The sequence below is a fragment of the Anticarsia gemmatalis genome, chromosome 5, assembly GCF_050436995.1.
Source record: "Anticarsia gemmatalis isolate Benzon Research Colony breed Stoneville strain chromosome 5, ilAntGemm2 primary, whole genome shotgun sequence".
NCBI classification, from domain to species: domain Eukaryota; kingdom Metazoa; phylum Arthropoda; class Insecta; order Lepidoptera; family Erebidae; genus Anticarsia; species Anticarsia gemmatalis.
In genome coordinates, this window is record NC_134749.1 from 7,689,058 (window position 1) to 7,706,485 (window position 17,428).

Here is a 17,428-nt window from a genome sequence, read left to right on the forward strand (position 1 = left end):
TTGATTGGTAGAACAATAAACCGAGATTTCTTTGCAATAAGTCTACAATCAGTGTGCCATTTAAAAAACCTACCTGTGTTTTAGGTAGGTACCTAATTCATACTTTAGAAATGAATATCGACTTTAGACCTAGACCTTTCTATTCAATATAAGAGGAAAGTAGGTACCTATCTAGTATCAATGTAATGAATATTTGGTAAAATGTTCATTTAATAAAAGTTAGTCGATTATAACAGATAACACTGAGAGTACTAATAATCTAATAGATTTGCTGGCTCGTTGTGACACGGCTATTAATTAAAAAAAAAAATTACAAATGGCTTCCGTTTTTAACTTACGCCTATCGTAATTCTCTGTTGGTATGGTTTTTTAGTAAGGTCGGGAATTATTTTCTTTATTTAGTTATCTCAGAAGTTTTCATTCCTGTGTAATGTTTTCCGTGTAGATTTACAATTGATCTTAACGAATTTGACCTTCAATATCTACGTGCCGGTAACTTTCGTATCCTATATATTTAGGCATTTTTAGTGATAAATACCTGTAAATTTTGCATAAATAGAAGTATTTTAATATTTACAACACAGCTTACATTCAAATTGTGTGTTATTTTTCTTTGCTGTGAGACCGTATCGACCTGCCTCTTACCTTCATCATTGAATATTTTTTCTCTTTCAGGCTAACAATTTTATCGGGACGAACTTGTACGGTCGAACAATTAAACCTTATACTTTGAACTATGGGTATACAAGACCTCCAAACGTTTTTAGAAAATGAGGGAGTAGGTGTCGACTTATTTCGAATAGCTAGAAACCACGCTGGGGGCTTCCGCTTGGTATTGGACGCCGAAGGATGTTTGGATCGTCTCTACGGAGGATATTTTTCAGGTATTTCACTGCTAATACTTGCAGATCTTATCTGATTTATACTAAATTGGTTTGCTGATATATCTGTTTATATACCCATAAGAATCTTAGACACTTAAATAGTAGCTCTATTTCACATTCTTCTTATTAAGCAAGTAATTAGAGAAGCAATGCTATCATACTACATACAGCAACTAGTGCCACCACTGTTTTAGTAATTAAAAAGCTATGTTTATTAGTAATGCAAGCTTTTCGAACTGTGCTGGTAGAATGTAATCAAATTACATTATGGTTCTGATCTTAACACAAGACTGTTTTTGCAGATTGGGCATGTGGTGGTCAATGGGCACGCTGTGTCCAATTTTTGACTACACTTGCACAGGCTCTTGCCGAACATCAAGTTGCTTTATGTGTGTGTTTTAATGGTGCACATCCTACTCCACCAGCATTGCCCCAACATTGGATACAGACTCAAGCTACTTATCGACAGAGGGTCAATTCTGTTAGTGTCTGTTTATATTAGTACAATTTCAGTTATATGAACCTGAAAATACTTAGAATGTAATATGAGTATACGGTCCTGATTAATATTATTACGAGTCTGCAATAAAATATTAGATTTTGTACACTGACTCCAGTTGTACTCGATTCGAGTTGCTATACTGTATAATAATAAAAAATTTAATGTACCTACCTTACATTTACTATTCCATGGGTTAATGAAAACATTATTTATTGTGTTATATAGGTGCTCCGTCATATTGTAACAAAAGGTACTCCACCTCCCAAAGTATGGTGGGTACCTCCTATGGGACTACATTCCTGTCTCCGTACAGCACTCAGATATCTTAACATCCCTATAGTAAGTGATTTTACTGATTAACCATATTATATACTTACTATTATTTACGTGAGAATCCAATGTATATGTAAACAATTCATAAATTCTATATTTTAGATGGTATCTTCTGATGATCATTGTCAAGAAGTTGTAGGACTCTGCCGTGAAAAGACATATGCTGGTCTAGTGGGCTGTTCAGGAGAATATCTCGTGTTTCAACCACCTCGGTATTTCAGCTCATCACAGCTAAAGCTTACTTATAGGGTAAGAATGAATTTCCACTTGAATGGAATAACTAATTCCGCTTGATGAGACCTTGCTTGCTTTATAATAATTATAAATAGCAGTATGCACTCTAATCCTTACCTTAATTTAATTTTATTATTGCAGTCTTCATTAGAGACTAAGGAGTACATGGTACATGAGCTACCTCAAGTTTTAGATGTGCCTCAAGATCGGCTTTGTCTCATGGCTGCTCTACTGGGTGGGACCATTCTGTCTGAGCAAAGTCTCACAGATTTTTACAAACGATTGGGAATCACTCTTAAAAAGGTAATGTTTCAAGAATGGATAAACCACATGCAAAATGTTTTGGACATATTTGTCTCTCTTATTATGTTGCAATAGTATGTGTTGGTAAATTACAACAAAACATTCTATCTATCATTACAATTAATACTTTAAGGAATATAGAAATTTTAATTGCATTTTCAGCAACAAGTTCCTCCGGAGACCCTAGTGAAGGCTGTGTGTCAATATGTAAAAGAGTTGCCTTCTTCTGATGTTGATGCTGCATGCATTGATGTATTTGGTGACCTTAATGACCTTCGTGCTGCCAAACTCAAACAGGCTGTGCAATATTATTTAAATGGGACTAAAGATGGATTCTTGAAGTACAGAACTGCATCTGGTAAATATTTTGCAATGTGATGACATTTTATAAGAAAGTGAAGATACTTATGACATTTTAAATTTCTAGGTCGGCGCCCTAAATCTAACAAAAAAAACCAGAAACCTGACATTAGTCCACAGTCAACTTCTGCAGACTTAGATACATCTAAACTGGCCACTGAATCATCAGAACATGAGGTTTATATTTAATTAAAGAAAATAAAATAGCTATAGTCATCCACGCCTTTTACATCGTCATCAACACCATTGGCATTAATTGGCATATTGACAGATGTTGCATGTTAACTAGATCCAAATTTTAATAATCATTGTCTAAGTGCAAGTGACCCGTTTTGTTTAAATTATGTTTATTCTCCTTGACACCATTCATTTTATATCTTATTTATTACTTTTTTTATATTTTATCTATTATGTTTTACACTAAGCACTTCAGATAGTTAGAAAAAACTGCAAACTGAATAAATTGCAGCAAAAAGGCTTGGAAGATTACAAATTGGCTACGGCAAATGCGTCAATGAACGCCGACTTTAGCATGGAGGAAAGGACCACCGAGATTCATCAGGGATTTGCGGCGATATCGCTCGACTCCGGCGAAGCGGGTCCAGTTAAGCAGCAGTCGATCAATCCGGCCGATAAAACCGACAAACCACTACCAACCGCCAAAGAGGTCTGAATTATGTTTGAGTGTACTTGCTAAATCCACATCATTCTCGATGAGGGCCATCGGACAGTTTTAGAGCTGCCGTTCTTTACTACGAATATCTTTTAAATCGTTGTGACAATCGAATAGTTTAACGTAACGCTCTTTAAGTAATCTCGAAACCGTCGTCATTACCTAAGAAACGGTGTCATCATCGTCACCGATGCCTGTACCTATGTTTTTTGCTAATTAAAAGTAGAGCAGAAATCCGTAATCTGCAATAGTCGTATAAGATATAATTCGAACTAACGCGTGGGCGGCACAGGCGCGCGGCGCGGGCCCGGGCCCGGGCGGCGCGGGGCGCGGCGCGGCCGAGGACAACTGCCCGGCGGCGCCGGCCGAGGTGCTGCGCACGTGCGCCGAGCGGCACACGCGCGGCCTCATGCACCCGCACATGCTGTCCGTGCTCACGCACCGCCAGCTGGCGCTGCCCGTGCTCATGGAGGACGACAACCACCGCGAGATACCCTCCATCCATCACTTCTTCAGGCCGATCAGACAGAACGTCTACGCTATTCTGTATAATATGCATCATCACCGTTTCATGGCTCAGAAAGCTAGAGGTGAGTGAATGAATCCGAAAAGGGTCTCTATTCTTTTTCTGCATTTTAAAGCCTAACCCTCTTATTCTTAAAAATATATGAAGTTATGAAAAAGAATAGAGTGTTTCACTTCTTAGCGAAATGAAAAAGAGAAAACATATTATAGTAGCTGCTTAACTAAAATAGGTCTATAGTGTGTTTATGAATAAGAGGGTAATAATGAAAAGCCATATTACTATTATATAATTGTCTCTGTGGTCTGAGTGGTAGTGTATACGTCCCCTGATCGTGAGATCTCCATCGAGGGCTCTCTGCGGTTTGAGCAATTCGATAACGAGCCTGGTATAAAGCAATAGGCTTACACGGGACCAACATTATCGAAACGTGGATGTTTAGCGTGCATCTACACTCACTTTTGTACTCTACTCTCCTGGCCGTATTGGTAGAGCTGTTCTAATTTTGCCCTTAGCGACACTTGGCAATTCATTCTTGTTTATATAGATGAATTATATTCTTTTTCAGAGGAAGGCTCCACTAGCTCTTCATCGAGCCTCGATCGCCCCTGTACCGTGCAGATATCCGAATGGATCTATTCACGGGTGAATCCTGGAAAGAGTCCTGAAATTGTTCCCGGAGTGGTACTCGATTGGCCTGTACCCACTGTGCAAAGGCTTTGGTTTGGGTGAGCTTATAAATATAGTTAATGTCTATACAATTTGATGAACATAATATAAATTAATACATAAATTTCAATACATCAATTTGTTAATTCTTAATAAATTATAGGCTATAACAATATTTATATATATTTTGACATTATACCTACGAAACCTTCGTATCCGATCATAGTCTTTATTTTGTTATATGTATTTACAGAACGGCGCAGGATGATAAATGCCGTCGCATGAGGGCTTTTCTTTCGTGCATGCGGTCTGATACTCCGTTAATGTTGAACACATCATATGTTCCGCAACATCTCCTCATATTAGCCACAGTTTTGAGGTGAGTTTGTCGTGTTATGTCTAAAACTACGATATTTACTTCATAGATACTTGTTAGTTTTTGTCAGGCAAAATGTAGAAATTTTCAAATATCATATTTTGAAACACAGTGTATTCATTGCAATTATGTTCTAGAATTTGTTAATAAACTTAAAAATTAAAAGGTGTACAACTTATGAGTACACGATATACGCTTTAGAATCATCTTTGTAGTTACTAGTTGTTTACTGCTCCTATAGGGAAAACAACTGTAATCTGTTATTTTGTTTTTCAGATTTATAATGACTTCTCAAATTCAGATTTTGAGGAGACAGGAGTTGGACGCATTTTTGGCAACAGCTTTCTCAAATGATCTCATGAATGCATTACACTTGCAAGAAATGACCGTAAGTGTAAAGAATGTCAGTACGAAAATTAAATATCTCACATATTTGTTGTTACTTGTAATACAGCTATGAATGTTATGTTGTTGTTCTTTGTAGGTAAACGGTATTAATTCTCGTGGTGTACAACTGGGTGCTTTAGTAATGGCAGGAGCGGAGGCGGCTCTATTGGCTAATGACGCATGCGGCGCTCCCGTGCCGTGGCTCGTGGCTGCACCGTGGCTCTACTTCGACGGCAAGCTTCTGCAACGAAATCTCCACCGTGCCAATCATTGCAAACATCTAGCTCAGCTTTGCGATAACCATCTTGATACAGTTGTTAAGGTTTATTATTGATTGTTTTATTAATTTAATATTAATATAGTATTTCTCGAGATCTATGATGAAACCATGACATAGTTTACACTGTTTAAAACTTACAACAGGCGTGTAGCGGATTTAGAACTTTACTCATTTAAAGACTTTTTTATGATGGATGGAATAATGTGTACAATACAGTTCAAATTATTTTTTTTAAACTGTTAAATGTAAAAAGCAATTACTTCCCGAGTTCTGAAACCGAAAGTAAAAAATGCATTTTAAGCATAGTATACGGGCACAACACCATGCAGGCTAGATTTTTTACTATAATAATTTAAAATTTCATAATTACAAGATAATTCGAAACGTATTGCAAATTAATTTGTCTCGTATATAGATACATATTTCTCCGATAACATTCGATTATACAGACAAATAACGCCGGATTCGACAGGTCGAACGCATGCGCAAGGCGATCCTGGAAGGGTTGGAGGTGGAGTTCGCCATGCCACCGTTGCCGCTGGTGGCCGGCGTCGTGGGCAGCTCGCTGGGCGCTTGGCCTCGCGGTCGCGGGCGCGGGGCTCGCCTGGAGATCGCCGGCGTCGTGGTGGGCCAGTGGGGCGGCGGCAGCTACCCGGCGCGCGCCGCTCGCTACCCGCAGGTGCGTCGCTTTATTGACTAACTTTTAAATTAACCACACCGACAATGACCGCCATCCACCGGGATATTCCGGTTGCAGTAGTGTGATACGTGTGAAAAGTTTGAAAGTTCTCAAAAGAAATATTGTATGCAGGTCAGCTACGTGGGCTACACGCCGCCCCCGCGCAACGCCTACGGCGGTCGCGGGTGGCGCGGAGCTCGCGGCGGGCGCGGGCGCGGTCGCGGTGGGCGCGGATCGGGCGTGGCGGCGGGACCCGCCACCCGCACTTCGCGCCGCTCGCGCCGGGACCAGGACGAACCCGCCAAGCCGGCGACGCTCACTGTCAACGGGTAAGCTGTTTGCGATACTATTGACGCATCCGACTAGCGCTGTGACCGGGCAGTGAACGTCTTTATCGAGCGGATTATGTAAAATATGCCTAGATAGATGATTTAATTATTCCTTTTCCAGTAAAAATGTCAGGTCCGATGAGATGGGAAGTCAGGTAGAAGAAGGCAGCCCGCACGAAGATAATTCTGCACCTGACACCGACGCCGATGGTAAGTTCGACTTTCTAATTATTTGATCGGTTGTAAGCCCCGCATAATTAAGTTCAGTTGTAAAGTTGGAACCAAAGTTGTTTGAGCCGAGACATAAATAAACATATGAAATTACCAAACATGCTTATTAACAAGATTTTTAGATACACAAAATGACTCAGTTTAATTATTATACTAACGCAAAATTATAGACAGCATTGAAAGTCGTGGTCGTAAGCGTTCAAGCTTCAATGCTGGGGATAAGCATCAAAATTATGGGACTGCTATATAATTAAAATAAAATATAATGATAAAATCAACAGTGATTATACAATTTCTCATGCCATTTTAATCAATTGTAATGTAACAGGTGCTCAACCACAAAAAATGAAGACTGCTAAAAATGCCAAGAAGAATATGGGGAAAGGAAAAAAGAAGAGCTCCAATCAGAAGTCTGAGCTTGGTCAGACATTGGAGTCAAATGGTCCGCTTGATAAAAATAAGGTGACTGCTGAATAAATTACAGCAACCACACAATGATGACAACCCTATTGGATTTTACAACAAAGCTTTCCTTAAATACTTAATTATTTGTTTCCATTTTCTGACAGACACATACCAAATATGAGTATAATAATATGTATTGTATTTATTTAACACAATGATATATTTTAGGTGGCGGAGCAATGCCACAATTCTGAAAAGGAACACATTGGTCAAGGTGATGCACCAGTTACAAACTAAAGTATTCATATCTAAAGGTAACTTCATGTTATTGTTTTCTTTTTGTTTAGAATTTGATTTAAAATCAATTTAGTTTAGTTCTTTCGTGGCTTGTTTTTTAGTAGTTGAATAATGTTTTAAATAAATTTTGAGGAAAGCTTGCTAACTCAGTTATACAGAAAAACTAATATTTGTAATATCACCAGTATCACCACATGGTTTCAAACCGTATCGGTAAATAACAATAGAACACACAAACAATATATTTGTGTTAAGACTTGTTGGGAAAATACATTGGAATACGATTTATTTAGCACGTATTTGTGAGGTTGCATAATATACTACTTGGTGGAATAATAACCAAATCTATTTTAGAGATTTTGTTATAGCTTGGATGGTGAGTATCCAACTGTTATAAAGTATACGTGCCTGAAGATCTAAAAGACTTCCCTATTTTGAGACTGATTTTGTATTACTTTAATTGACACACTATGTGTTCAATTAATAATATTAATAAAGACAAGTGACATTATATTGAGGCACATTTTATGCCTCAATAAACCCTAATAAGACGAAACGATGCCTCTGGTTATTTTGTATTGTATATTACGAGACCAATAATACTGATATGATGTAACCTGATTAACATCTATATTTCTAAAGAAATAAAGTAACCAAAGGGAAACAGGTTCTATTATTTGAGGTAGAGTATCTCTTAGAATAATAAGAGCCAAAAAGCACCCATTATTTGACAAGTGATATTTAAAGGTATAATTATATTACTAAATTGACCTGTTGATTGTTAAGTCATGTTTTATTGAAAAGTGAGATGACTTAGTATAATATGTTATAATTTATTTACACATAGTATATTTACAATTTACCAAATCATTATTTTTTACTTTTAAGATGGTTTGGTCTATGAAATCCATTTCAAATTAAGTTTAGAAATGATTATGCTAAATGCATATAAAACCAATGAGGGATTGATAACATCTCCAAATTACGAGAAAAGGGAATATAATTCTTCGATTTCATAGACTAAACTGATATGTTTTCAGACTTGTTTTTGGGATTTCTTGAGTCATTATTTAGGCGTTATTGATTGTGAGAGTGTTGTGTTGTAATAAAACATGGCCGGTCCTTTGTACCATGACGTTGTATGTGTATAAAGGTTCAGCAGGCTATACTACTGTGAGAACTAATGATATGGATATTGTTGAATGTTCCAGTGAATAACAAGCCTAGGGCAAATGGAACGATGATATTAGTATAAAGTTGCATTTATTGTATGATTCTTGGTGCTTTGAAATCTGTGGGACTGCCTGAAACGAGTCTGAAACTCATAGATTTAAGTCTAACGATAAACGTTTATTGAAACTGAATGATCATTCGCATGTTGATTTTTCCACGTAATATAGGGTATTATTTCGATAGGAAATCGTAGATTTGTTATTAGTGATATATTTATATGCATTTTTGGAAACTTCAATGTTGCGAATTTTCTTCAATTTATATGTATTTTTGTAAATTTGTTATATTGTTATACTTAAATTTAGCTGGAATGAGAAACAAGGATTTAAGGACAGTCTTACTAATTAACTCGAATGGTGGGAAAACTGTTGCAATTGGTGACGTAAAGTTACATTCCATTGAAATCCTACCACAATAATTGCGCAGTTCACGCCAGTCGGGAATGGAACTAAATGAAGACTTTACAATTTTGAACGCTTTAAAAACCCTGGCCAGAACATAAATACAAAATATGTTGCTACAATAACATATAAAATACAAAATATGTTGCTACAATAACATATAATTGATTGAATAGAAACAATCAACACATGATCAGAACTTGAGTGCAATGCACGCACAGCAGCCACAACGCTGTTCCAAGTGACTAAATGCAAATCAAAGTAATGCCTCTGACTTCGTAACGTTGCCACCTGAAGTGGCAGGAGCGGTTGCCAATGATGCTCCCGCTCCAAAGCGCGAGCGTCGCACTTGCATTGTGGACGCTCACATTGCAAAGTATTCGCTAGCTGTCGCCCAGTGCGATATGCACTTTATATTATACATTTAAACATTTATATAATTATTGCTTGCTTATTACATAGACACCATGTTAGCGTTTAGAATTTTAACTTCAATGTATTTTGATTTGTTTAAGAATTATGTATAACAATGGTAAAAGCATGTGAAAGATAATAATCTTATAATATGGGAGATAATATTTTCAGATTTTAATGTTCAATTTCATCAATAAGAGGTTTTCTTATAAATGTTTACTTAGGTATTCGAATCCAGTTGTAATAAGAAACCTTTGTTATTCTCCATTTCATGCTATACATTATCACATATTTTAAACTAGATAAAGGAGGAAGTAGATTTTATTTGTTCTCTTTTAAATCCATTATTCACTATAGTTTTAGATTATTCTCAGCAATATGATACCTTTTACTATCTACATTTTATAAATTTGTTTGCTGACAATGGTCATGATTATATCAACATATAATAATCAAAATATATTAGAATACTTGTCATGTAAAACATACATTTTTCGTAATTGAAAGTAGCAAATGTGGAACTGTGGCTTTTTGAAAACACTTATAACTTAAGAACCTACATTACATAAACCTGCAATGTGAAAATTTAAAATTGTTCATTACTTATGTTTGTGAACACAAAAAAATATTGGATGAAATTTAAATTGTAAAGAGTTGTATTTGTCTTCAAATAAAACGTTCCATTACTATACAATGATATTTTATTTCAATCCTTTAGTTGTAAACGTTTATGAACCTCAGTAACTGTAGTTTCTTCCAAATTTGCAATATGATTGATTACTACCTGGGTGGCATCTTTAATATCGTTGTACTGATGAAGCAGTCTCACTTGAATATATTTTTTGTCATTAAGCATTTGGTCTATGGCTGATTCTACTTCAGCCAGCTTGGTGTATGTTTCTTTTGTGCTTTTTGACATGGTTTTGGGGACTGGCACCTGAAGATGTATGATCAATTTATTAATATGTAAGTGAGTACAATATACTTATGTAAAATTCTTGAATAATTACAAACAAAAAAATTCAAATGTTGTTTAAAACCAGAAAATATGTTAAAAATAATTCATAGTAATGAATAAACCGTTTATCTTATAGCAGTGAAAACTTAATTCAAAATGGTACAAATAAATAGTTATATCAGTATGAAAAGCAGTGTTGGTAGCCTAACCAGTGGTCTAAGTATTCGCCTTTCACGTGAGGTGGTACTCATATATTTGGGTCAACATTAATCGGCTCAACCCGGCGGCAAATCTGCTCGGCAAAAGCCATTTTTACTGGTCGGCTTTATCGTTCCACAAGTACTGCCTACTGCTGATTCTATTGATTTGTGCCACGGCACAAGCCGTTCAAGTGTAGTTGCTTTCAGTCGGTTTTCCTCTACGATCAATATTTCCGAACCGAATGTGTATAGTAAGCCTGCAGTAACCAATCACTCCGCAGTGCGTTTTAGATAATACTAGCTGACCCGCGCAACTTCGCTTGCGTCACGTAAGAGAGAATGGGTCATAGATTTCCCCGTTTTTGTAACATTTTTTTACTGGTATTCTGCTCCTATTGGTCGTAGCGTGATGATATTATAGCCTATAGTCTCGATTAATGGGCTATCTAACACTGAAAGAATTTTTCAAAGCGGACCAGTAGTTCCTGAGATTAGCGTGTTCAAACAAACAAACAAACTCTTCATCTTCATAATATTGGTTTAGACTAGCTGACCCGCGCAACTTCGCTTGCGTCACCTAAGAGAATGAGTCAAAATTTCCCCCGTTTTTGTAACATTTTTCGTTGCTACTCCGCTCCTAATGACCGTAGCGTGATGTTATATAGCCTATAGCCTTTCTCGATGAATAGGCTATCTAACACTGAAATATTTTTTCAAATCGGACCAGTAGTTCCCGAGATTAGCGAGTTCAAACAAACAAACAATCAAACAAACAAACTTTTCAGCTTTATAATATTAGTGTAGATAAGTACTGCTTTTGTGGTCTGGGTTGTAGTGTAAGCGACAACTAAATAGTTGTATGTGTGTATGTATCTTTAAAAAACATTGAATATTTCTCACAATAGTCCATGAGCTTCGTAACTTGCCCGGTTTATGGAAATATTTCGTACACTTCTGTCTACACTTTCGAGTATAACATATAAAATTGATAAAAAAAAAGATTGCTTTTATGGGGAAGGAACTTAGTGTGGTTTGAATAGGTATATGGTAAAAGCAAGTAAAAGAGCTAAACATTTAGCATTCTTTTAATGATTACAATAAAAAAAATGAAAATTTATAACACATTTTATTCAAGTTCTGCATCATAAGTTTCTGGCTCAACACCCATGGCACAAGCCAACATACTATTTATATGACGACCTTCTTCAGCTTTAAATACATAGCCACTAGATTTATCAACTAATTTTCTTACATTCAATAAACTTTCTTCCTTACATAAATTAACAAGTTGAAATGTAACTAAACTGTAATCTTCAATAATTGATACCAAGGCACCGTTAAGCTTCTTATATTTACTAGTGAATCCATCTGTATCCAGACAGTCAAGCAAATAATTCAAATCCAACACTTCTGTGTAAAAGTCTATTCCAAATGGTAATTTGTCCATGTGCTTTTTCAGCAAATCTGATTTAGTGAGCAAATTGATATGTGGTAGGCCAATTTTTAACATTGCATTGAGGGATAACATCAGAGCTGCTATAAATTTGCCAGCATCAGAGCAGTGGTGTGAATCTATCAAGTGCACTACACATAACTGCATGTTACTATTATTTGTCAGGGCAGAAAGTATATTTCCCAAACTTTTATGATGACAATAAAGTTCTACCTGTCCAGGTAAATCAAATATGAAATTAGTATAGTTATCACCTTTTATTTGATTTATGAGCCAGTCCATATTCTTTTCCAAAAATTCCATGCAATAAAGCAGAGCTCCATTTGGACCAAGATTGTTTTGAGCCATGACTTCTTCAAGTACAATTAAATCACGAATATCAATATCCGGTTTGTAAGACATAGAATCATTAGCAGGATCTAGGTTGACTACAGACACATTTCTGCCCAACTTTCTCAAAAGCTCAGACATTTTCCAGCAGTATGTTGTTTTTCCTGCACCAGGAGGTCCCAAAACCAGTTGACCATAATATGTATGTACAGTTTTAAATCTTTTATTGGAAATCGTTGCCATTTTAGGAGTCTGACTGCTCTGTTTCACTTTTTAAATCCAAAATGATATCTTTACAAGCTTTAACTGTCTCAATATCATATGATTTAAGATTAATAAAAATGCAAAGTGGTTTTGAGATTTTGATTGCTTCTGCTAAATATCTCGCCGCAACTTGCTGCTCTTCTCCTGTGGCACCAAAAATAACTTTTGTTGAATAAATGTCATTAGTACCTAAAGGATTGTGAACTTGGTCCTTTTGAATCAATAACATGCTCCCAATCTTCTGATACTGAGACACAATAAGTAATGTTTTATCAGTGTACTCAACAAGGACTATTTCAGTGGGGACATCATCTATATCTGCAGCTATGGACTTGAATAACTGTTGCTCACTTTCATTGGGTGTATGTTTTATAGTAAGGTTTTTCATAACATCTAGAAGTTCCATATTCACAGATATCTAAAAATTATCAAAATAATAATTATATCTATCTGACCAAACAAAATTATTTTATTGAACTGTAAATTGATATAGGTAGGTACTCAACACTCACTTCTTCAATCTGTGATATAATGTTATAACCTATTACTTGCAAGTTATAAAAAAAATAGTAAGTAACAACTTTATAAACCTATTTATTTAAACCTAAAAGAGCACTCGATTTTGCACTTATGAAATATTATGACAATTTGTTTTCGATAAAGACTAAACATCATTAAACTTTTTCTAATTGATTGACTCTATCATATAAGCAATACACATTGAAAGATGTGTTTTTATCGTAGTGTGTTTATCGTAGTGATATCCAATAAAAATACGTATTGTATCCCAAATAATTTTACCTTTCAGATTATCATAAACTTACCTTAAAACTGAAAGTAAATTTCGTATTGCACGGTGAACAAATCAGGCAGAACTTTAGGAATTATATAAATATTCCCTTTAATATCAATTATAAGAGCAAGGTATTATTTTATATATTTATTTGTACATTACTTTTGTCACCTCATGAGGTCAAATTCGTCATAAATAATAATGACATTTGACAATTCCTTAACCCAAACAGTAATTGGGAATTGCTGACATTTGTGACAGATGTATTTGACCATAGACCATATACACTTGAATTCCGTGCTGAAACTGATGTTGATGGTTTGAATTTGTGTCTCAAAAAGAATTTAACCACTTCATTTTCATATGTACCTACATAGTACTAAGTACCAAGTCCTTCCGAAATAAAACAAAGATTTGGCGCAGCGTTTAAAGTGGTCACCTCGCCGCAATAACCGTAGCGCCGCGTGTGGTGGGTTCGAACCCCACCCGGGACAAATCTTTGTGTGATGAGCACGAGTATTTGTTCTGAGCCTGGTTGTGAAAATTATCAATATTAGTTTGTATTTAGAAATATATAGGTACGTTTATCAGTTATTTGGTTACCATAGTGCAAGCTCTGCTTAGTCTGGAATCGAGTGATTGTGTGTGAGTTGTCCAATGATGTTTACTTATTTATTTTAAATAAATAACCACTACGTTTTAAGACTTCCAATCTCAGTTTAACGAGATCATGGTATCGCACTTTCCCACATCATTTTCCAATAACGGTATGTCGTTATGATTTCAACTTTTGTTTCTGTTTACTGTGATAAATAAAAAGTTGTAATTCGATGCGCTACATGCATGATCCCGCTGGATTGTAAATTCCTAGTCCCACTAATATCGAAAATAGTTTGTGGGATTGAAAGCCCTTAGTGCTTGTAGTCTTAGTGAGGTCTGATTGGATTTTTTAACAATATTTAATACATCTTATTGATAGGTCTAAGTCTTAATCTAAAATTGGCACCTTGGTGCGGGCAGGCATAAAATCACGCGCGACCGGAGAGCGTAGACTGAAGGGAAAGGAAATTGGATTGACTTTTCAAACACAGGCGAGTCAATAAAGACTAATTTAGTAATAGGTCATCAGGATTGATTTATTGGATATAGTATACCGCTTAATGTCTGTACTTTATTGTCTATGATATTGAGCTTTGGTATTTTTTATGGTAGATTATCTAAATCTGGTAACATCGTAAAGACAGTTTGACAGAATTGTTTTCTCTTGGCTTGTCAAATTGTGACAAGATGGTAGTGTATAGTTTTTGTAAATTTTATATCTTAAATAATCTCATGATTTAGTTAATGATTTGTTTAAAAAATGTTATAGTAGATTGTGTTTTAATGTTGTAGAATGCATATTACATGTATTAGTGAAGTTCAGTCAAGTTTCTAGACATAACCTCTGATGTTTATTTCAGACGAAGGGTACGTCGAGCTTTGGTAAGCGTCGTAATAAGACACACACCTTGTGCAGAAGATGCGGTAGATCATCGTATCATATCCAGAAATCAAAATGCGCCCAGTGCGGATACCCTGCAGCTAAGCTGCGTTCCTGTGAGTATCGACCTAACTGGTCTTTATTATTGGTGCATTCACATATCTCTTTATTTGATCATTGATCATCGTTATTTACATGAACTATTCCAAAAGGTAGTCCTAGGTTTAATATTTAGGAAACAATAACTTGTCCCAGGTGTGCAACTTTGTTTTTGCATGTGTTTATGATAACCTGGCTTGTGTCTCGGTCTTATTTTAGGCTGTAGATCTACTAAAGTCGTTGATCTGATGATGAATATGATGAAGTAGGAATAGTATTACGCATTATTACCTATCTGTATGAGAAATTTTTAAAAATGTCTGAATAATAACCAGCATATATCAAAAGAACTCTGGTCCTCAAGCCTACCTTTGACGATAAGATTGGCATCAAAATTAACGTTTAATTTGACCAGGTCAAGCTTTACTCATGGTGGTGGACAGTCAGATACTAGTATAAAGATTGTTTTAATTTCCTAAATCATATTTTAACTTATTGAATGGCTAGTGGTGAACCTAGTGTCAAAGTTGTCAATTACTTTCTGCATGTGTTATAACCCTGTATCTATGATGGAGCATAAGACATTAATTTGCAGGTGTAATTTAAATAAAACCCTATATTTGAAAGTTCTACATTATGATATACATCTAGCTAGAGACTATTAGGTTTATGTTTTTACTGTTAAGTAATTTACAAACTTTAATGTGTACTTGAACATGTAAGCAATATTTAGTTTTCTTAAAAAATACCAAATGTTGATATGAATTCACCGTTAATTCTCTTAAATAACTTCTATCTTCCAGTATAATCCGGCCCTAACTCACAGCCTGTGCATTTTCACTGATCATCATCATGTTTCTCAGTTAATTATCACTAAACCTGTCTCATGAATTACTCTAGCTGTTGAAGAAAACTGCTTACTAAATAAATTTTGAAAAAACCAAACTGCTTACTTAGTTTTGTACAGAGTTTTTTGACGGTAGACAGAGTCAATAGACAATAGACAGACTATAATATGTAGTGTAATGAGTAACATAATATTGTGACCTAAGGATTACTAAATGCATTTTTTAAATAAATAATTGCACTGCACAATGGCACAATCGGAAAACATCACCTACACTGATTGAAGAGATATTCATTGACTGGAATATTTCTTTGTATACGTAGGTATATTATTAAAGAAGTCAACATGAATAATGTTTCCATTTAACATTTGTTTAATTGATTTCACACATTTGTTTCATGTAAAATAGTATAGTAATAACTATATTTACTTCAATATATTATTTGTTAATTTTTATCTATTTACATTTCAGACCACTGGTCAGTGAAGGCCAAGCGCAGGAAGACCACAGGAACTGGCCGCATGCGTCACCTCAAGATTGTAAGGAGGCGTTTCCGCAACGGTTTCAAGGAGGGCAAGCCTACCCCCAAGAAAGCCGTAGCTTCGTCGTAGATTTACTTCTAAAAAAATATTAAAAAAACTAAAGCCTCACTTACTGTCTTTTTATTTCTAATCTAATTAGGTACTACATTACTATGTACATTCTGCATTAATAATACAACAGAAAATACATTGAGACAACTGCAACTAGACTTAACAATAACCATACTGCAGTTTTTTGATTTATTAGTAACAAAATAATTCTTGTTTATTTTTTAAAACAAAGAGATTTGATTTTTTTTGGACCCATAGAAGGGAGTGATTAACAAGTTATACGTCGATTCTGAAAAAAAAAAAAATGTATTTTAAGTTACAGCACTATTGCAGCTATATGCTGGAGCACTAGTCTGACTCTTTCGTATTTATGCCAAATAAGCAAAAGTGCTTCCACTTCCACTGCAGATGAGTTGGGTATGTACCTACGTATTTAGGTACAGTAGGTACCTATGTAATCCGCAGAAGAGAAAATAGTCCTTTCACGACGTCTACTCGATATTATAAATTAAACTTGCCACTTGGACATCTTAGGCAATTAATTTTTGAGTCATCAATAAGAAGCCTATATTGGATTAGGCACTCGATATAATTGTATCGACATCATAGGTAATCCTAGCTGTTCGAATCTACATTAAAATTTGATAATTATGCAGTCAATGGATAGATTTGCTTGTAGACCGATGAAGTCGAATTCTGGCACGTTTTGTGCGGTAGATCTTCAAAATTCAAGCGAAGTAAACAAAATTAGACATGAAAAGCTAAAAATGTTACTATGGATCGTAAGTAAGTATTAATTTAGACCAACTGGGATAGTATATATTATTATAACTAATTAAAACGATATCACAAACTCATAGTACCTACCTATGATCGCTATGTGACATCAAATATTTT

General features: G+C 35.4%; 3 protein-coding genes across 7 annotated transcripts; 2 read left to right on the top strand and 1 right to left on the bottom strand.

Annotated features, from left to right (window-relative positions):
• The first annotated feature begins 277 nt into the window (after positions 1–277).
• Positions 278–10,207, top strand: LOC142973022 (constitutive coactivator of PPAR-gamma-like protein 1 homolog). Of its 4 annotated transcripts, none has more exons than XM_076114535.1 (19): positions 278–377; positions 676–884; positions 1,187–1,365; positions 1,612–1,725; positions 1,822–1,968; positions 2,095–2,256; positions 2,419–2,614; positions 2,684–2,793; positions 3,086–3,283; positions 3,582–3,879; positions 4,381–4,540; positions 4,735–4,860; positions 5,134–5,260; positions 5,342–5,566; positions 5,997–6,203; positions 6,336–6,532; positions 6,654–6,742; positions 7,092–7,225; positions 7,397–10,207. In XM_076114535.1, exons 2-19 carry the CDS (start codon positions 737–739, stop codon positions 7,463–7,465), a joined length of 2,886 nt encoding a protein of 961 aa, XP_075970650.1. In that variant the 5' UTR covers positions 278–377; positions 676–736; the 3' UTR covers positions 7,466–10,207. The 4 variants fall into 4 exon arrangements, with proteins under 4 accessions (XP_075970650.1, XP_075970649.1, XP_075970651.1 ...); XM_076114534.1 differs by having other exon boundaries at positions 310–492; XM_076114536.1 differs by having other exon boundaries at positions 310–492; positions 5,134–5,245.
• Positions 10,208–11,742: 1,535 nt separating this feature from the next.
• Positions 11,743–13,767, bottom strand: LOC142973024 (GPN-loop GTPase 2). Of its 2 annotated transcripts, none has more exons than XM_076114539.1 (2): positions 13,543–13,767; positions 11,743–12,862 (listed from the first exon to the last, which is right to left on the bottom strand). In XM_076114539.1, exon 2 carries the CDS (start codon positions 12,695–12,697, stop codon positions 11,798–11,800), a length of 900 nt encoding a protein of 299 aa, XP_075970654.1. In that variant the 5' UTR covers positions 12,698–12,862; positions 13,543–13,767; the 3' UTR covers positions 11,743–11,797. The 2 variants fall into 2 exon arrangements, with proteins under 2 accessions (XP_075970654.1, XP_075970653.1); XM_076114538.1 differs by having other exon boundaries at positions 11,743–13,136.
• Positions 13,768–14,668: 901 nt separating this feature from the next.
• On the top strand, positions 14,669–16,588 carry RpL37a (ribosomal protein L37a). Its single transcript, XM_076114540.1, has 3 exons — positions 14,669–14,801; positions 14,972–15,107; positions 16,410–16,588. Exons 1-3 carry the CDS (start codon positions 14,799–14,801, stop codon positions 16,547–16,549), a joined length of 279 nt encoding a protein of 92 aa, XP_075970655.1. The 5' UTR covers positions 14,669–14,798; the 3' UTR covers positions 16,550–16,588.
• Positions 16,589–17,428: the final 840 nt, after the last annotated feature.

Bases quoted from the DNA above. Each gene is read 5' to 3' on its own strand.
- LOC142973022 (XM_076114535.1), top strand. From the start codon at position 737: ATGGGTATACAAGACCTCCAAACGTTTTTAGAAAATGAGGGAGTAGGT. The intron at 1,969-2,094 runs GTAAGAATGAAT...TTATTATTGCAG, and splicing joins AGCTAAAGCTTACTTATAGG to TCTTCATTAGAGACTAAGGA. The intron at 3,880-4,380 runs GTGAGTGAATGA...ATTCTTTTTCAG, and splicing joins CATGGCTCAGAAAGCTAGAG to AGGAAGGCTCCACTAGCTCT.
- LOC142973024 (XM_076114539.1), bottom strand. From the start codon at position 12,697: ATGGCAACGATTTCCAATAAAAGATTTAAAACTGTACATACATATTAT.
- RpL37a (XM_076114540.1), top strand. The intron at 15,108-16,409 runs GTGAGTATCGAC...TTTACATTTCAG, and splicing joins TGCAGCTAAGCTGCGTTCCT to ACCACTGGTCAGTGAAGGCC.